This window comes from Clupea harengus, unplaced genomic scaffold, assembly GCF_900700415.2.
Source record: "Clupea harengus unplaced genomic scaffold, Ch_v2.0.2, whole genome shotgun sequence".
Classification (NCBI taxonomy): domain Eukaryota; kingdom Metazoa; phylum Chordata; class Actinopteri; order Clupeiformes; family Clupeidae; genus Clupea; species Clupea harengus.
In genome coordinates this window covers 7,215-22,500 of record NW_024879886.1, presented here as the reverse complement: position 1 = coordinate 22,500, position 15,286 = coordinate 7,215, and the positions used below count along the sequence as shown (strand labels likewise).

The 15,286-nt window shown below is 48.6% G+C and overlaps 1 protein-coding gene across 1 annotated transcript in view; it reads right to left on the bottom strand.

Moving 5' to 3' along the window:
* The window catches only part of LOC105891102 (cell migration inducing hyaluronidase 1), a 41,266-nt gene extending 26,551 nt beyond the window's left edge, over nucleotides 1-14,715 (bottom strand). Inside the window, 11 exon segments of the mRNA XM_042705366.1 lie at nucleotides 4,001-4,192; nucleotides 6,719-6,866; nucleotides 7,294-7,415; nucleotides 8,759-8,856; nucleotides 9,025-9,093; nucleotides 10,565-10,744; nucleotides 11,094-11,268; nucleotides 11,271-11,329; nucleotides 11,439-11,577; nucleotides 11,896-12,033; nucleotides 14,595-14,715. Of these exon segments, the coding sequence (XP_042561300.1) occupies nucleotides 4,001-4,192; nucleotides 6,719-6,866; nucleotides 7,294-7,415; nucleotides 8,759-8,856; nucleotides 9,025-9,093; nucleotides 10,565-10,744; nucleotides 11,094-11,268; nucleotides 11,271-11,329; nucleotides 11,439-11,577; nucleotides 11,896-12,033; nucleotides 14,595-14,652 (1,378 nt within the window). The 5' untranslated portion in view covers nucleotides 14,653-14,715.
* Between the last annotated feature and the right edge of the window lie 571 nt (nucleotides 14,716-15,286).

Here is a 15,286-nt window from a genome sequence, read left to right as displayed (position 1 = left end):
ACCTGACAGCTCATACACAGGTATGTCTGGTCTATCTGAGAGCCAGCGAGGCACACAGCCCTCCAACCCCCCCAAAAAAAACAAGAGACCTGCTGCAAGGTCAAAGACAGGAGAACTAATGGCATCCATGATGAGTGAATACGTGTTTTTCCGAAGGAACCCTCAAATGAAGAAACAAGTCCCGTCTCTCACCCTTGTCTGGTAATCAGCGCCCAAACAGGTGGGCCTCCCCATCTGTCTTCAGAATGGCATGAGGGGGGGGGGGGGGGGGAGGGAGCGGAGGGATCAGATTCTCATATCAGTACCTTGCATCTCAATATTACAGCCGGAGCCAAGCATGAATGCCAAAGACACATTGTTTTTGACATTCCTAGCCGCGGGGCATCATTTGTGTGCAACATGATAATCCCCTTACTCCAATGGAATGATTCTTTTTTTTTTCTTTTTGTGCGAGTCGCGCGGACAAATTGCTGCCAGCAGTTAACAAGACTCTGTAACCTTTTCTGTGGAGTCGACTCCCTGTGAAACTGGTGGACGGGGTCTCCATCTCCACAGAGTTATTATCCGCCAGCCACTGCATCTCTTTGTGCACACTGCAACCGTGCTAAAGGCTACAGGTGCTGGAGAGGAATGGTATTCAAAAAGTATTATTGTTCTGTTCTCCTTGGTTCAAGGTCACCGGGATGCTGGCATCTAATTGGCTGGGCTGGGCTTTGGGGGTCGTCTCTGCATGTGCCCTGACCTGCGGGTCTGCATGAATGCTGAGGAGCCTGTGGTGTGTTGTCGGGGGGGCATGCGCAGGCTATAAATGAGCCTGTGCCGTTTCATAGGATACATGCATTATCAGAGGGTCTGGTATCCAGGGGTAGACAGAGGCCTGTTTTTTTGTATTTTCTTCGAGAGATGTGGTGAATCATTATGCTTGTCTTGAATGAATGCGTGCAGCCATGACCGATCACCACAGGCATTCACTGACTACCTCTCAGCCAAGAGCAATGAGTGCTCTTAATTGGAAAGTGCTGTAGGACAGGCAGTACTGGAGGGCTTCCTTTAGAAAGAAACTGTTTACAGGGACAGATTCCTGTGATGAGTCGCGGCTTTCTGCTCCCAAAATAGACTGAACCCTAGCCGAACGGGGAGATGTCACAAGAAATCACGGGGTAACAAAATGGAAACAAAACAAAACATCACCGCAAAAGTTCAGAACAAATGTCAAACAGGGATAACTGTCATTGTCATCGTAAGAGGAGGACGACTGGCTGCTGACGACAACAAGCCAGGTCGTTTAAAAAGAAAAAAAGAAAAAGAAAAAAAAAGGTTTTTAAGGTCCATCCATCCCAGTTCCAGAGAGCGTCGTGAGTTTCCCTCCAGGAGGAGCAGTCGTATGCAAGCGAGGAGTGTCAGGGCAAATTCCATTAACAGGGGGAACATGAAGTATTTTCCACTGCTCTCTGTGACAGGCCCTTGGAGAGATTTTGTATTTCCTTTGGCAAGAGTGCATTCCAAACACTTAAAGCACTCAAAGGTATCATCGCTGCCACAGCCCCCTAATCAAATAAGCCATTAATGATCCCCTAAGTTTCCGCACATCTTCACAACGAAGGCAGGCCTCAGACAAGCCTACATCATTTGCTTTTGATAAACAAGGGCACAGTGCTTTGCTTTCTTGTCTGATGTTTCAGAGAGACGTTCTTCAAAAGTGAATAAAAGACATCTGATAACATTGGGATTGGGATTGGGGGGGGGGTAGTCTGTCAGCTCACCAAAGAAAGTCAGCGCAGGTTTCTTCTTCTATTTGATGCACATTTGATGCACCTCTCTTGATCAGTCACTTTTTCTCTCCACTACTCACAAGTGCTTTGAAATAAACACAAAGGCTTTTTCTAATTATCAATAAGCACAGTCATTCTGACAGCCTAAACCATTCAAAAATAAATAAATAAATAAATAAATAAATAAAAGGCCATTTAACAAGCAAACTCCAGAAAGAAGTGTCTGTCCCGGTGACAAGGGGGAGACTGTCTTTCTGAGGCACCCGAAAACAAAGAGAAATCTCCGGCTGGGTAGGATGATGGATCTGATGGCGTGTCTGTTAAAGAGTGCAGCACAACACAGGAGCCCAAGCCACCTAACAACCATTCTTTCACTCTCCCAGAGGAAATAATACGGTAACTTAGAGACAAAGACAAAATGGAGAAAGAATGTGAGGGGGAGCAAGGAGCATTGCATGATGGAACAGCCCATTCCAAAAAACACCCAGACACAGACAGGCAGACAGCAGAATCAGTCTTGCTCTCTGAGCTGACATCTTCCTGAACGAAAGGCTTGCAGGTGCCAAAATATGCTAATGCTAGAAAAAACAAACACCGAAACGCAACAAAACAAAACAAACAAGGGGGGCGATGAAAAGCAGACTGGGAAAAGAACACGGCATCTTTGTTGAGGTCTACGGGCCTGCTGCAGTCTGCCGTGTGTGTGATGCGTGCGAGGGGAGAAGGTGGAAACATACCAGCGAAGATCTGCGTGTTTAATCTGCGCACAGGTAAACTGAGTAGCGTGTTTTGCAGCTTGTGTGCCTCCAGGGAGGTGGGGGGGGGGGGGGTGGCGGCGGTGTGGGGAGCAATTATGTGCATCGTTTCAGAGCGGCTCTGTCACAAGCAGAGATCTCTCCCAAGTGACAGCCGACACGTGTTTGTTTTCAGTGATTATTTAACCTTTTGAAATGGGAGGAATGCTAATCCTCTTTCAAAAACAATCGCAGAACTGAGCCTCTCCCCACACCGAGGGCAAGCTTACCCTGCAAAGCCCTCTCCAGCAGATACGCGGGCAGCTCTAAAAGCCCAGCATGGCACACTGTTGCAGCTGTGTGTGTGTGTGTTCATTTCCCCCTTTATCATCGTCTGCTCCAATAGGCTTTGAACAAAGAAAACCTTCCCCGTGAAAAACCCCCGGTCAGATCTCTATCTATCTATTACACAGTGTAGGCAGCATGACTCAACAGAGTTAAGCCACCCCTTTCACCAAATGCCACCCTCATTGCTCATCCTTTGTCTATATTTGTTTTTTACGGCCATATGGTTTATGTTCTCCGTGGAGCTACTCTTGTTGTTCCTGCATCAGTAGATCAGCCCTATCAGGTCAGGGGGTCTGTTCTCAGATTCAAACTATACATCAGCTCACTCAGCGACCCCGAGAAAGGGCAGAGCAGAGCCGGGGGAAAAACACATCTTTAAAGTGTTAGAGAGGCTTTTTTCCCCACACACAGCATCTTCAGTGTAAAAACAATTTATGTAATGGAGTGGTGCAGCAGTTTCGGAAAACTTTCCTGGACAACTCAATTCTCACACTGCTGAAACCAACTCCGGGGTCATTCCGGTGAATTGTGCTCTCTTCACTTAACAGGGAGGGGGGAAAGAAAGTGGAGTGACTGCAAACAGAAAGTGAGAAACTTTGCACAACTCGTTGGGCCACTTCCTCTCCAAGAGGTCACCCCGTCACAAATCACACTGTGTTCCACTTCTCAGCACGACACCCAAGCTGCTCTCAAAACTCTGCGAAACCACCGCACTCTCACAAGACTGATTTGTTTTCTCAGTTATTTGTGGTTTCAGCCAAACACAGTGGAATTTCAAACGCTGGGCCCAAGTCATATATTCATAATTTCCAGACTCGTCTCATCCTCCTCGCAGACCCTCCCAGTCGGTTCCAGCTCATCATCCCAGCCCTGTTCCGGCGTGAACGGCAGAGAACCGCGCAGCCAGTTCAGGCCTGACCCTGGAGCATGAGAGCTGCCAGCGTCCCAGACATGCTTATGCAAGCGAACTCCAGTCCCGGATTGAAAGCGCAGCGAAACAAAACATGCTTTGCAGCACAAATACACATCCCTTTTACTCAACTTTCCAAACAGCTCTGCACGGTATGGACACACCACGCCTGCCTGCCACAGCCTTGCTTCAGCACACAGAGATTGTCTGGTGGACAGCGTGACTGATCGACTGACCTTGCACTTTGACCTGGTTGAGGGCGCAGGCTGGGCAGGGCAGCAGGTCGAACTCCTCCGCCTGAAGCATGGAGTAGTCAGTGCTGGCCACCACCACGCGGTCACCCGCCCTCCAGCCACGGGCCTCGTCAGCCAGCTCCAGGATGCTTGAGTTGGACAGCATGTCGACGGTGATGGACGCTTGTGGGCGAACTGTGGGAAAAAAAACGAAATGTAATGTGATGACACATGGAAAAAGAGAAAAACAAACACAAACTCAGAGGAAACCTGCTTTAAATGTCATTCTTGGAATAATCATTCTGAGGCCAATTAGCTGTGAATCAGCAGTTACCAGGCAACTGCCTGAATGGTGCTCTCAGAACATAGCCATAATGTGAGGTTGGAGACAGCTGGGGTTTATACGTCACATGGCATCCAAGCTACCATAATCCCTAGTCATTGTGTGATGGGGCTCTAATTCACAACAATAAGCATATATACATCATTCAAATAAGTCGTGTCAACAGGAAACAGAATGAGTGAAGTAGCAAAACAGTGAGGAGGTGGTGCTGTGATTTGTACAGTCTCCCGGGGCTGGCGAGGCCTTAGACATAGAAGGTAAACAACCCACGATCACTGGATGACTCGCTATAGCTAATCTTCATAAGGTTGCAGTGGATCAAACGCTATCACAAGGAGCTAGATACACTAACGTCATGGATTTGAGCACAAGGCCCTTTGGATAGATACATTTGTAACCCAAATTAGGGAAGACATTCAACGAGGCTTTGAATGCAATAAGCCGTGTTGTAGCTGTTCTGCTCGTATAATTCCATAGTGGTTTGTGTCAGTGAATAAAGGCAGTAAAGTGACTGGTGGCTTTCTGGGGCCTCCAGTCCAGCTGGCGGAGAGAAGGCAAACACAGCGGAGGACGGGAAATACAGGAATCACACCGATGAGCGGAAGAGAAGAGAAGAGAAGAGAAGAGAAGAGAAGAGAAGAGGAGAGAAGAGAAGAGAAGAGAAGAGAAGAGGAGAGAAGAGGAGAGAAGAGAAGAGGAGAGAAGAGGAGAGAAGAGAAGAGAAGAGGAGAGAAGAGAAGAGAAGAGGAGAGAAGAGAAGAGAGGGAGCAGGAGGCCGTGGGTGGCCAGTGGAAACTCACATACAGTAGATGATGGGATTAGCAGATGCCTGTGTGTGACATGTGATCAGATTAGTGGGGGCATGTGCAGCTAAAGGGTTATGTGGACAAAAAGGCTTCTTGTATAACCCCATCAATAATGGTCAGAGCACTGGTCATATATTTCAAAACAGTAAAGCAATAAGCACTGAGTTTTATTATTGGAGTGTGTGAATGTGACACACACACACAGAGAGAGAGAGAGAGAGAGAGAGAGAGAGAGAGAGAGAGAGAGAGAGAGAAGGGTGAGGGAAGTGGTGATCAGGCAAGTAGTTGCTCTGCTCCCACGCATTGGCTGGAGGGAAACCACACACTCAGAACTAACCGAAACCACTAAACATAGCTAGCCACTGAATCTCCTCACTAAGAACCATCGTAAATACTCGGCTCTTTGGGGCTTCCGAGACATTCCTTTGGTGTTTTGGGTGCTTAAACAGTGTTTGGTCATCTACTCAAAACATGACCTCGCCTAGGAGACCTAATGAGAAACCCCACGAGCTCTTATCGTCCTTCAGCTAGTCCAAGCCACATGCATGACGCCGCCTTCTTCACGGCTCCGTCACTTAAGGCAGAGTAAAAACTGCTTCGCTGGCCAGTTAGGAAAACGGAGGTCGCTTCGATTTCTGGTGCGCAAATAGAGTGCACGGCTTGATGGGAAATCAGTGGGGAATCAAACTGTGGCCAAGCGGGAGTGGTATTGGCATTAGTCTCCTGCTCCTCCTCACTGGCGCTGTGCGATAGTGATTTGGCCTGAGAACGCCTCTGCCAGCCGCAGGTCTGAAAACCACAGTGGGAGGTCACCGCAGTGGCTTCGATCGGTCGTGCCTGAGTAGATTTGCAACACGATGGGGAGGGGGGAGGGGGGGAGGATGCTCATCCTGCACTCGAGGTAAACAGATGTGTTGAACGCTTGTACCTGGCTTCCCTAGCATTGTTGGGTGTGATTTTATCACATCCTCTTGGTTAATTTAAGCTCCTGAAGGTCAGGAACTCGTGTTTCCATACCCCTGCAGCAGAACAGCCTGATTGAGCCGGGTTTATAATTCTCCACTGATTCTTTTCATTCCAGGGCACACACGTTGACGTGTTAGCACGGAACAAACATGTTGGCACCCCCTCTGGCCTCACACCTTACCCCTTTGCCCTGCTGCTGACGGTGGAGCCTGACCTCCTCGCTACCTTCCTTACACATGCCAAGTTTCCCAGACCGCAGATCTGGTGTCTTCACCCTGGGGTGGGGTGGGGTGGGGTGGGGTGGGTTGGGGGGCTTGTTATGCAGGGAGACATGCGATCCACGTGACAACGCGAGCCTGGCAAGCCCAGGCAGAGGAGAGAGAACTACCACGCCAAGTTTCCAAACCTCAGAATGTACTCCCCCCCCCCCCCCCCCCCCCCCCCCCCCCCATCCCCCTCAGCCCGTGCAAATCTCTCTGATTACAGCCCTACACGTGAAGTGGCGAAGACAGACGGAGCGTGGCGGTGCTTCCCCGCTCGTGCCTCACGGCACCGCAAAGGAACCGCAGAGGAACCGCAGAGGCCCGGGCCGCATTCCACACATACCCAGCTTCCCGCATAGAAAGCGCACTCTGTAGTTATGGCAGAGGCCGTCCGGCTGGTCCTTGTTGAGGCAGACGAAGCCGTAGATCTTGTCATTCTTGGAGAAGATCTCGCCTGTCATGTTGGCCGGAATGCCGTCATGGGTCTCAGCCTGTATCGGAGGGAGAGCAGAGGCATTAGGTCAGCGAGCCATGAGTTCAAATGGCAACAACAACCAGAGTCAATATGTTGGGTTGACAGCAATGTTTGATTTACACAGATAATGATTCACTCATTGCGATTGATTGAGTCTCTGCCAATGAAGTGAGAATAGCATAACTCTTGTGGAGGCTTCGCTCGGTTATCGGCGTGAACAATATTTTGGTTGTGGCAACACAAAGATCTGGGTCATCTTTATTTAAATATATTGCTTTTGTTTCAACATGCTTGTGACAGAGCTACATACTTTTTGTTGTTTTCCTTACGTCTCTGCATTAGACTTTGTTTTTGTTTGTTGTTTTTTTGTTAGTTTGTGAACTGTGTGTGTGTGTGTGTGTGTGTGTGTGTGTGCGTGTGTGTGTGTGTGTGTGTGTGTGTACCTCCATGTCCAGTGGGTTGCTGCACAGTCGCTCAGGGAAAGCCTTATGGAGATCAGAGAGTTTCTCCCAGTCTCCAGAGCCCCTTTCATCATCACGGTCGAACCAGTCAGTCCAGTCCGCCTCTGCAGGGTACACGTCGTGTAAGAAGACATAGATACACAAACAACCAAAGAAAACTACACAATAATATACACATATACATACACGCACACACACATATACATACACGCACACACACATACACATACACACACACAACACATACACACGCACATACACATACACGCACACACATACACATACACATACACATACACATACACATACACACATACACATACACATACACATACACATAACACACACATAACAAACACAACACACCACAAAGCATACCATACACAACACATACACATACACGCACACACACATACACAACACACACACACACACACACAACACACGCACACATACACGCACACACACATACACGCACACACACATACACATACACATAGACACACACATACACAACACACGCACACATACACACACACACACAAACCACCCACTGAGTCCAGTAAGCCCCAACTCTCTACCCTGTCAGAGAGAGTCCATGTAGATATTAAACTAATTTACATCCAGAACTCTACTCTCGTTCCCATTCTGCTTTGTCAGAAAGTATTTGCAGGCAAGTAATTGAGGAGCTTTCTCCCACATTATTTTCTGCCTGATGAGCTAGAGCCAACAGGGAATGCTCCCTGCTTTGTTGAGCTGCATTCAAATCAAATGCATTAAAACAGCAACGAAAGAGAGAGGGGAGAGAAGGAGGAGGGAGCGAGAGAGAGAGAGAGAAGAAAGAAAGAAAGAAAAGCCTTGAATCCAGAGTACCTCCTCACCTCGTCTTTGATGACTATAATCTCCAGCTGAGTTTGCCTCATTTTAGAAACACTTGATTATGATTATGTGTTACACAAACTACAGAAACAGGAGCGGCTCCTTACTGTGGTGGGGCATCACGGGCCAGGAAGACTGAGATTAGACACGAGATGATGTCAATATAGACTCTCGAAAGAGATGAAATTACTGCAAGTAGACAAGACGTGTATACTCCGTCTCCTCTGTCATCTGCAATGCAATCCCCGTAGCAGGAAGAGCTTCTTTTTCAAGAATGTCATTATGTATTATTCACTAGATCAATTTGAATTGTGTGCTGCTGTATTTCTCTTGCCAATGGCATAATGTATGCCTTTCAATGAGCCATCCACCAGTGCACAAACAAGAAGAAGGCCTAGGGCTCTCCCCGCTGTAAAGAGTGGCTGCTTGAGGACACTGAGACGGAGCGGAGAGGCTGGGAGGCTGGGAGCCAGCTGAGAGCCGGAGGCTGAGACGCTCGCTGCTGAGAGCCGGAGGCTGAGACGCTCGCTGCTGAGAGCCGAGGCTGAGACGCTCGCTGCTGGTTTACCTTGCACCCACTGGCTGCTGGTGGTCACCGCAAAGTGCTCCCCGTAACCCGTCTGGAAGATGCGCGAGCTCTTGGCCTCTGAGGAAGCCTTGGTGCCTGTGGCAGAGCACACACACACACACACAACACACACACACACACACACACAGGGGTGTGAGTAGAGCGGTGGACCTGCCTCAGCATATTTGGACTGATCTCCCGTCCCGCAGAGATGTGTCTTTTGCCTTCTGACACTGTGCAAACAGAAGCAATCAGAGCCTCACCATTGATAGATGGCACGGTCTCCCAGCGCTGAGGATGGAAATCCTTTCAACTGTGATAAACTCCAGGGATGGCTGTGAGCATGAGAGTAGAGAGAGAGGGAAGAAGAGGAAGAGGAGGGGGGGGTGAAGGGAAGAAGGAAGAGGTGGGGTTTGACAGAGAGAGAGCACAGGAGACAGACAGAGTGAGAGACAGAGATGTCTCCATTAAATAAACATTCTGACACTCAGCTCTGCAAATTATGTTGACACAGGTTTGATTGGCGGCCGGAGCACTCAAGGCAGGCTGGGTAATTACCGAACGGAGATACCAGCAGCCCCTTATTGAGGAGGCCCTCCTGTAAGAAGACAGCCTGACAGCGCCATCAGGTCACCCTGGCATTCAGATCTGCTCTATCTGTCAGCCAGGAGAATCGGTGGGACCAGGCAGGATATCCCCGTTGACACCCAGAGACTGACACGATATGATTGCGATACAGACTTAAGCAGGCAACGACATGCACAAGAGCCCAGGCTCCCCCCAGATACGACTTGAAGTATTATGGTGCGTGCATGCAAATAAGCCCCGTACAAAATGCACTGACATTTATCTCACTGTCATTTGTTTCAGGATTAGTGGATAATAAAAGGTTTTCCCAAAGCACCACGACTAATCTTCAGACTTTAAGTAAGATTTTGGTAAGACTGTCAACACGGCAGGCGACACGAGACGCCATTTCACCACCAAGGTCCACCTTCATGTGGCGAAGCCATGTGGAAAGATTTGAATGTGAGTGTTTGTCAACTTCCTCCTCCACAGCAAGGATAAACACACTAGCCACATTTCCCTTGGCCCGGCTGTTCTACAGAAGCCATTTAGGACGCTCCTTTAGAAGCCAGCCAACCGCGATGGTGCTGCCGCTGCCAGAGGTCCAGGGAGAGAAGCGCCTCAGATAATTAAGATCCCCACAGTTCCGCATATGCATGTGCTCTGGAACAAGGGATTGCTAACTTAACCAGTGGAATTCTGAAAGTCATTTCAGTGCATTCCAATTGAAAAGGCACAATCTGGGGCGTGCATGAATTTAGCCCAAATTAAAAATGTTTCCAGAATTATGTCATGAGGGCGGGCAGTAGGTAAGCATGCTTTTGGTTATCTGCCATCTCCCTTGCTTTATTGATGGTAATGCTAAATCCACACCATTTTTACAATCCAGTCATTTTTCGAGTGGCTATTACTGAGGGGAGATGAAAAGACTCAGGCGAACAGAGCAGGATTTGGCCTGCCGAACGCAAATCGATACTCTGGGAGTAAATCTGGCTCGAGAGGGGGGGGGGGGGGGGGAATAAATCAAAGGGAATAAATCAAGCTCAGAAAAACTCAAAGTTATTTTGCACTGCCGTCCTAAGCCAGCTCTGGATATTTTCTTGGGGGGATCATCTGCTTGATCTATCAGGGTTGTTTTCCTCTCATGCTTGACTAGAGGAGGGGGAGGGTGGGTGGGGGTGGGTGAGGGTGGGGGGGGGGGGGGGCAGGAGCCAAGAGAGAGAGCAAGACAACGCATACCGGAATCCCAGCCGAGTGAGCTCCCGACTCCCTAGTCTGGTGAGTGCCTTCTTGGCCGTGTCCTCCAGGTTGTTGGAGCCCTCGTCGTTGACCACCATGGCGAGGATCATGCCGTCCTCCATGGCGGCCACGTGCTGAGCCAGGCGGCGGCTCTCGTCTTTGCTCCGGTACGTGTCAAACCTGCCGAGGCACCCCAGACAAATAAATCATCAACCGCTGTCAAAACAAAGTCGAAATTTAAAGACGGTCACATCAAAGATGCCAATGACTCATTCAGTGAGAACATCCACATCTTGTAATCTCATACAAAGAAATGGAAACAAGCGTACAATCAAGATTAATGACGTGCAGGGTATCCAGTTTCAAAGCACATCAAACGTTCTCATGAATGGGGATAACAATGTTCTTTGACCTCATCTTCAATCTGTGTTTGTCCACACCACAGACAACCTGTCACCAGATGCAACACTGGAGACTTCTCACTATGGGACTCAGATAAACAAGGTTTCTCGCCTCTGACTGTACCCACCTGTCATTGTGCAGCACCTGGCCAGTGCTTGGGTCGATGACGTGGACGATGATACCTCTGTTTCCCCAGCCCTTTTCAAAGTGGTAGCTGTTCTCATTGGCCTCGCCGGGGTGCAGCGTCTTGTTCAGAAACGTCCACGACAGCTTCTTAGCGCCGTGGACCTCCAACGTACCCCTGTGCCAACGCCTACATACTTTCGCCCAAAGTAGCTGTGCCCGATGTCAGTGTCGTCGGACCTGTTCAACATCAGAGAGAGAGAGAGAGGCCAGCGTTATGACTTGATGAATTCTGAAGGACTGTTGCTCACCATCTGGCATGCCTAATTAAAGTCAGTGTTTGTTTTACCTCCCGAAGAGGGATATGGTAAGGCTGCCTTTATATGGGCAGTCTGGGCTCCCGATGTGAAGCTCTCCCTTGTTCCCAATGAGAATGTGTTTGGCCCGCAGGACGACGGGTCGATTGGTGTCGGCAATTACAAGCTTTCCTGCAGAAAAAGAATGCTCCCATGACACAGCAGTCTCAGGGTTCCTGTTTTTCATGCAAACAGCATCTCAGACTCTTCCTTTTATGGGGCCCGAGCAAGCTGCTCTTTTTACGAGAGCTGTGCTTCACGGCGGGGAAATCCTCCTGACACGAGTTAGATGAGCCCGAGGTGATCTCGGATGAGTGATCGCCACTTTGATTTAAGAGAGCGTTTCGTGGCCCTACCACGTGCTGGGCAAGACAAAGCTGAGTGCTAATATGAGGAGATAAATCCTTATGGCAGTTTAGCAGTAAAGAGACAGCAAAAGAGGCTGCATACCCCCATTGAGGATCTCTATGGAGTGGACGGTGCATGAGCTGGTGAGGAGGACTTTGCGGCCGTAACCGATGGTGACACGGTGGGCCTCGCTATGGCCGGGGGTCCACGGCTGCAGGCCCGGCTCTTTGTCAGGACACACTGGAAGAGAAATGACAACATTAATGTGCTTAACCACAGCCCAGCTTCTGCCAGGCCACAGCTTTAAAACAGGCTCCGCTAGATGAAGGAAAACATCTCTACCAAGCAGGCTTGAAGAAATCATTTGTTCACGGTTTGTTAGCTAGTTTTGCTGGGAGTGAGTGATGGTGCAAAGGAGTTCACACCCAGGGACATGTGCTGCTGTGAATCAAGACAATCTGGTTTATTTTCTCAGCGTGATAATGAACTGAGCAGCTGAGTTTCCATCCAACTTTTGACTGCAAATTGTGACATTCGAAAAGGGAATCCTGGGATATGCTCATATGTGCACAAAATCGAAAGTCGAAAAATAAATGAATTCACAAGAGGGGGGTGGATTAACTCCTGATTCGCATAGGGTGTAGTAAGGAAATGGGTTTATTCGCATTTGTTGAGAATGTATTATATGTTTCCGTTAAAGTTGCCCTGGCAACCTCAACTTTAGAACCCACAGCTGTTTACAACTCCTCCCTTGATTAAGAAAGTGTCCATTTTTAATTCCCAACACAGTGGATGGAAATGTGCACACACACACACACTGGCATTTCTTTAAGCCCAATGTTCATAAATGCGCTTAGAATATGCAAATGAATTGGATGGAAACCCAGCTTATGTCTTCCCGTTTACATCCATCAACTTGTCAACCTTTACACACGCACACACACACACACACACACACACACACACACACACACACACACACACACACAGACTCACACATGTGTTGCAAGCACATAACTTATGTGCCAAGTGCCTAGTGCATTTTGAGTCAGCGGTTAATATTCCCACGAAAAACAACAGCAAGCATTGCACTGAATTGACACTGAGCCTGCGTCTCTATTCTTCTGCACTGTTTAGTTGTATTAAACAGACTGAACTCTGACACAGGGAACCCAAGAGTACAAAGGCTCTTTCTGACTGTTCCCCATGCTGCAGCCGCAAAACAATCACAAACACCTCTGGAGACAATCACATGTCGTAAACAAACAAAAAGCAATGTCACACAAACAGTTACAACTCAGTGTTTATTTTCATGCTCATTTTGTAAATATTCAAAGCCTCCATGCTTGGACTGACTTCTTAGAGAGAGATTACAGCAGTAAATAGTGAAACTTTCGAAACGTTGCATTGTTTGAACAATCAATACATGGTGGGGCTCATATCTTTACATTCCCAGGGGGGGGCATTTCAAAAATGCAAACGAGAACAGACAAACACACCAGCACCATACAATGCCTAAACTGATTGGATTCAGTGAGCACAGGCATTCCTCCATGCAAACCATTGTGCAATCCTATTAAACGCATGCCATCATTGTGCAACCCTATTAAAACCATGCCATCATTCGTTTGGTTGCTTTGCAGCGTTGGCGACTACAGAAAGAGCAGAAGCTAAGGGGAGCAGCAAACAATAACACCACACCACCACAACACCTTGTGAGCCGATATTGATTCTTGCTTTAAGGTTCAGAGGCCCGACGCTGAAGCTTCTTGGAGACAGCGGGCCCAGTCATGTTTACAATTAGAGTAAAGCAACAAAATGTTCTGAGTGACTTCTGTTTCTAATTACAATAAAAAAAATGAGGTGACACAAAGCAAAGACAAAAGCAAAATAAAGGACTATATTTATATGCGGCCATTAAAGAGGAGGAGGCAGTGTGCCACAGCTAAGTGTGGAGTCCGTGCTTTGAGGTCAGCTCCTCCACGCTGGGGTAGAATGGAAATGGAGTTGGAACGAGAGGAGGCCCCCGGCGCTGGAGGAGAGCCAAGGCTGCTGGGCTAAAGTCAACAGGGAGCCTCTGACTGCTTTTCCCATACGTGGCAGCACGGCAGCACGGCAGCAACAGCAACACAGCAGAGCCACTGTGCAGTGACACGTAACCACCAGCAGACACACGAGCGGAGGCTGAGGCTGAGGCGGAGGCGGAGGCGGAGGCTGATTCACAGCACTTAATCAGTAGCACACCCCCCCTTTACCTCGCTGCACAACACACCATCTATTAGGCGTCTGAAGTGCATTCATGTGGAGTGCTGCGCGCGCCTCTGTGTTGCCGGATCCTAAATGGAGGGGACAGATGTTCTAAGGACATTTGAGGACACATAGAATAGAACACTCAGAGCTGCATGACTCATTAGATCTGTTAGGGCCTTCACACCCTCCAGAGAAATGTCCGTCGGTAGATGTCTTACACATTCCATACGAACGGCAGAATATTACACCAGGACCTTGTGGAACCCTGTCACTCTTTGCCAAAACACACCCTCTGACTCCTGGATCAGAGGCACTGGTGAGGCCGGATGTGGGTCCATAGGCAGCAGCTAGCCAGGTGTCTTCCCATTCTAAAGAGCTCAGGGCAGGCGTAGGAAACAGTCAAAGTGCCACATGAACCCAACTGCAGTGACACACGCAAGCACACATTGCCAGCGTTTTCCTTTAGTCACAGGCAGGCAGCCGCTAATTCATATTAGCACTGATCTAATTAGCAATGTCCTGCACCCCCCCCCCCCCTCCCCGTGGCTTACCAGCATGAATGATGGGCAGGGTGGCAAGCAGGAGAGCGACACAGCTCTTCATCGTCATCTGAAAGGTCTGGTCAGAACCGGCAGCTTCTCAAGGCACCTGAAATGAAATAAAGCGTTTGTGTTGTGAGCGAGGAGTGGAGCCAGGGACTTCAAGGAGGCGGCAGTGGCACTGTTTGCTTCGGGAAAAAAAAGACTGCTGTAGTAAAAAACATTCAGAAAAATGTTCTCTCTCTCAGGGGAAAGGCAGAAATTTGTGAGGGTTGGAGATATAAAAATATCAGGAGGCTACTTTGCCTATATCTGTGTTAACCTTTAAGGGCTCCCAGAAAAAGGAAAAGGGAAAAAAACCCAGTTGGCCAATAAAAGCAGCCTTGTTTTCAGTAACTACTTGCTTGAGTCACTTTCTTGACATCTTGACATTTGAATGCAACCAGTGCAAGTGTGTATCTCTGTGAAACTGTGTGCAGAATCCCTCGAGGTACACCACATCCAAGTGTATCCAGGGGCTGTGTGCATGCACTAACATGATTAAAACCACCTCCTAGGCCTGCTCTTATCCGTCTTACCCAGGTGGCAATTACGGAACAGGTGTGAAATGTTCTGCATGACTCTTCTCCCTACCACAGCCTGCCCCCGTAACACAGCTGAACCACCGACTCATGAATTATGCATTTATTTACACCGTGAAACAG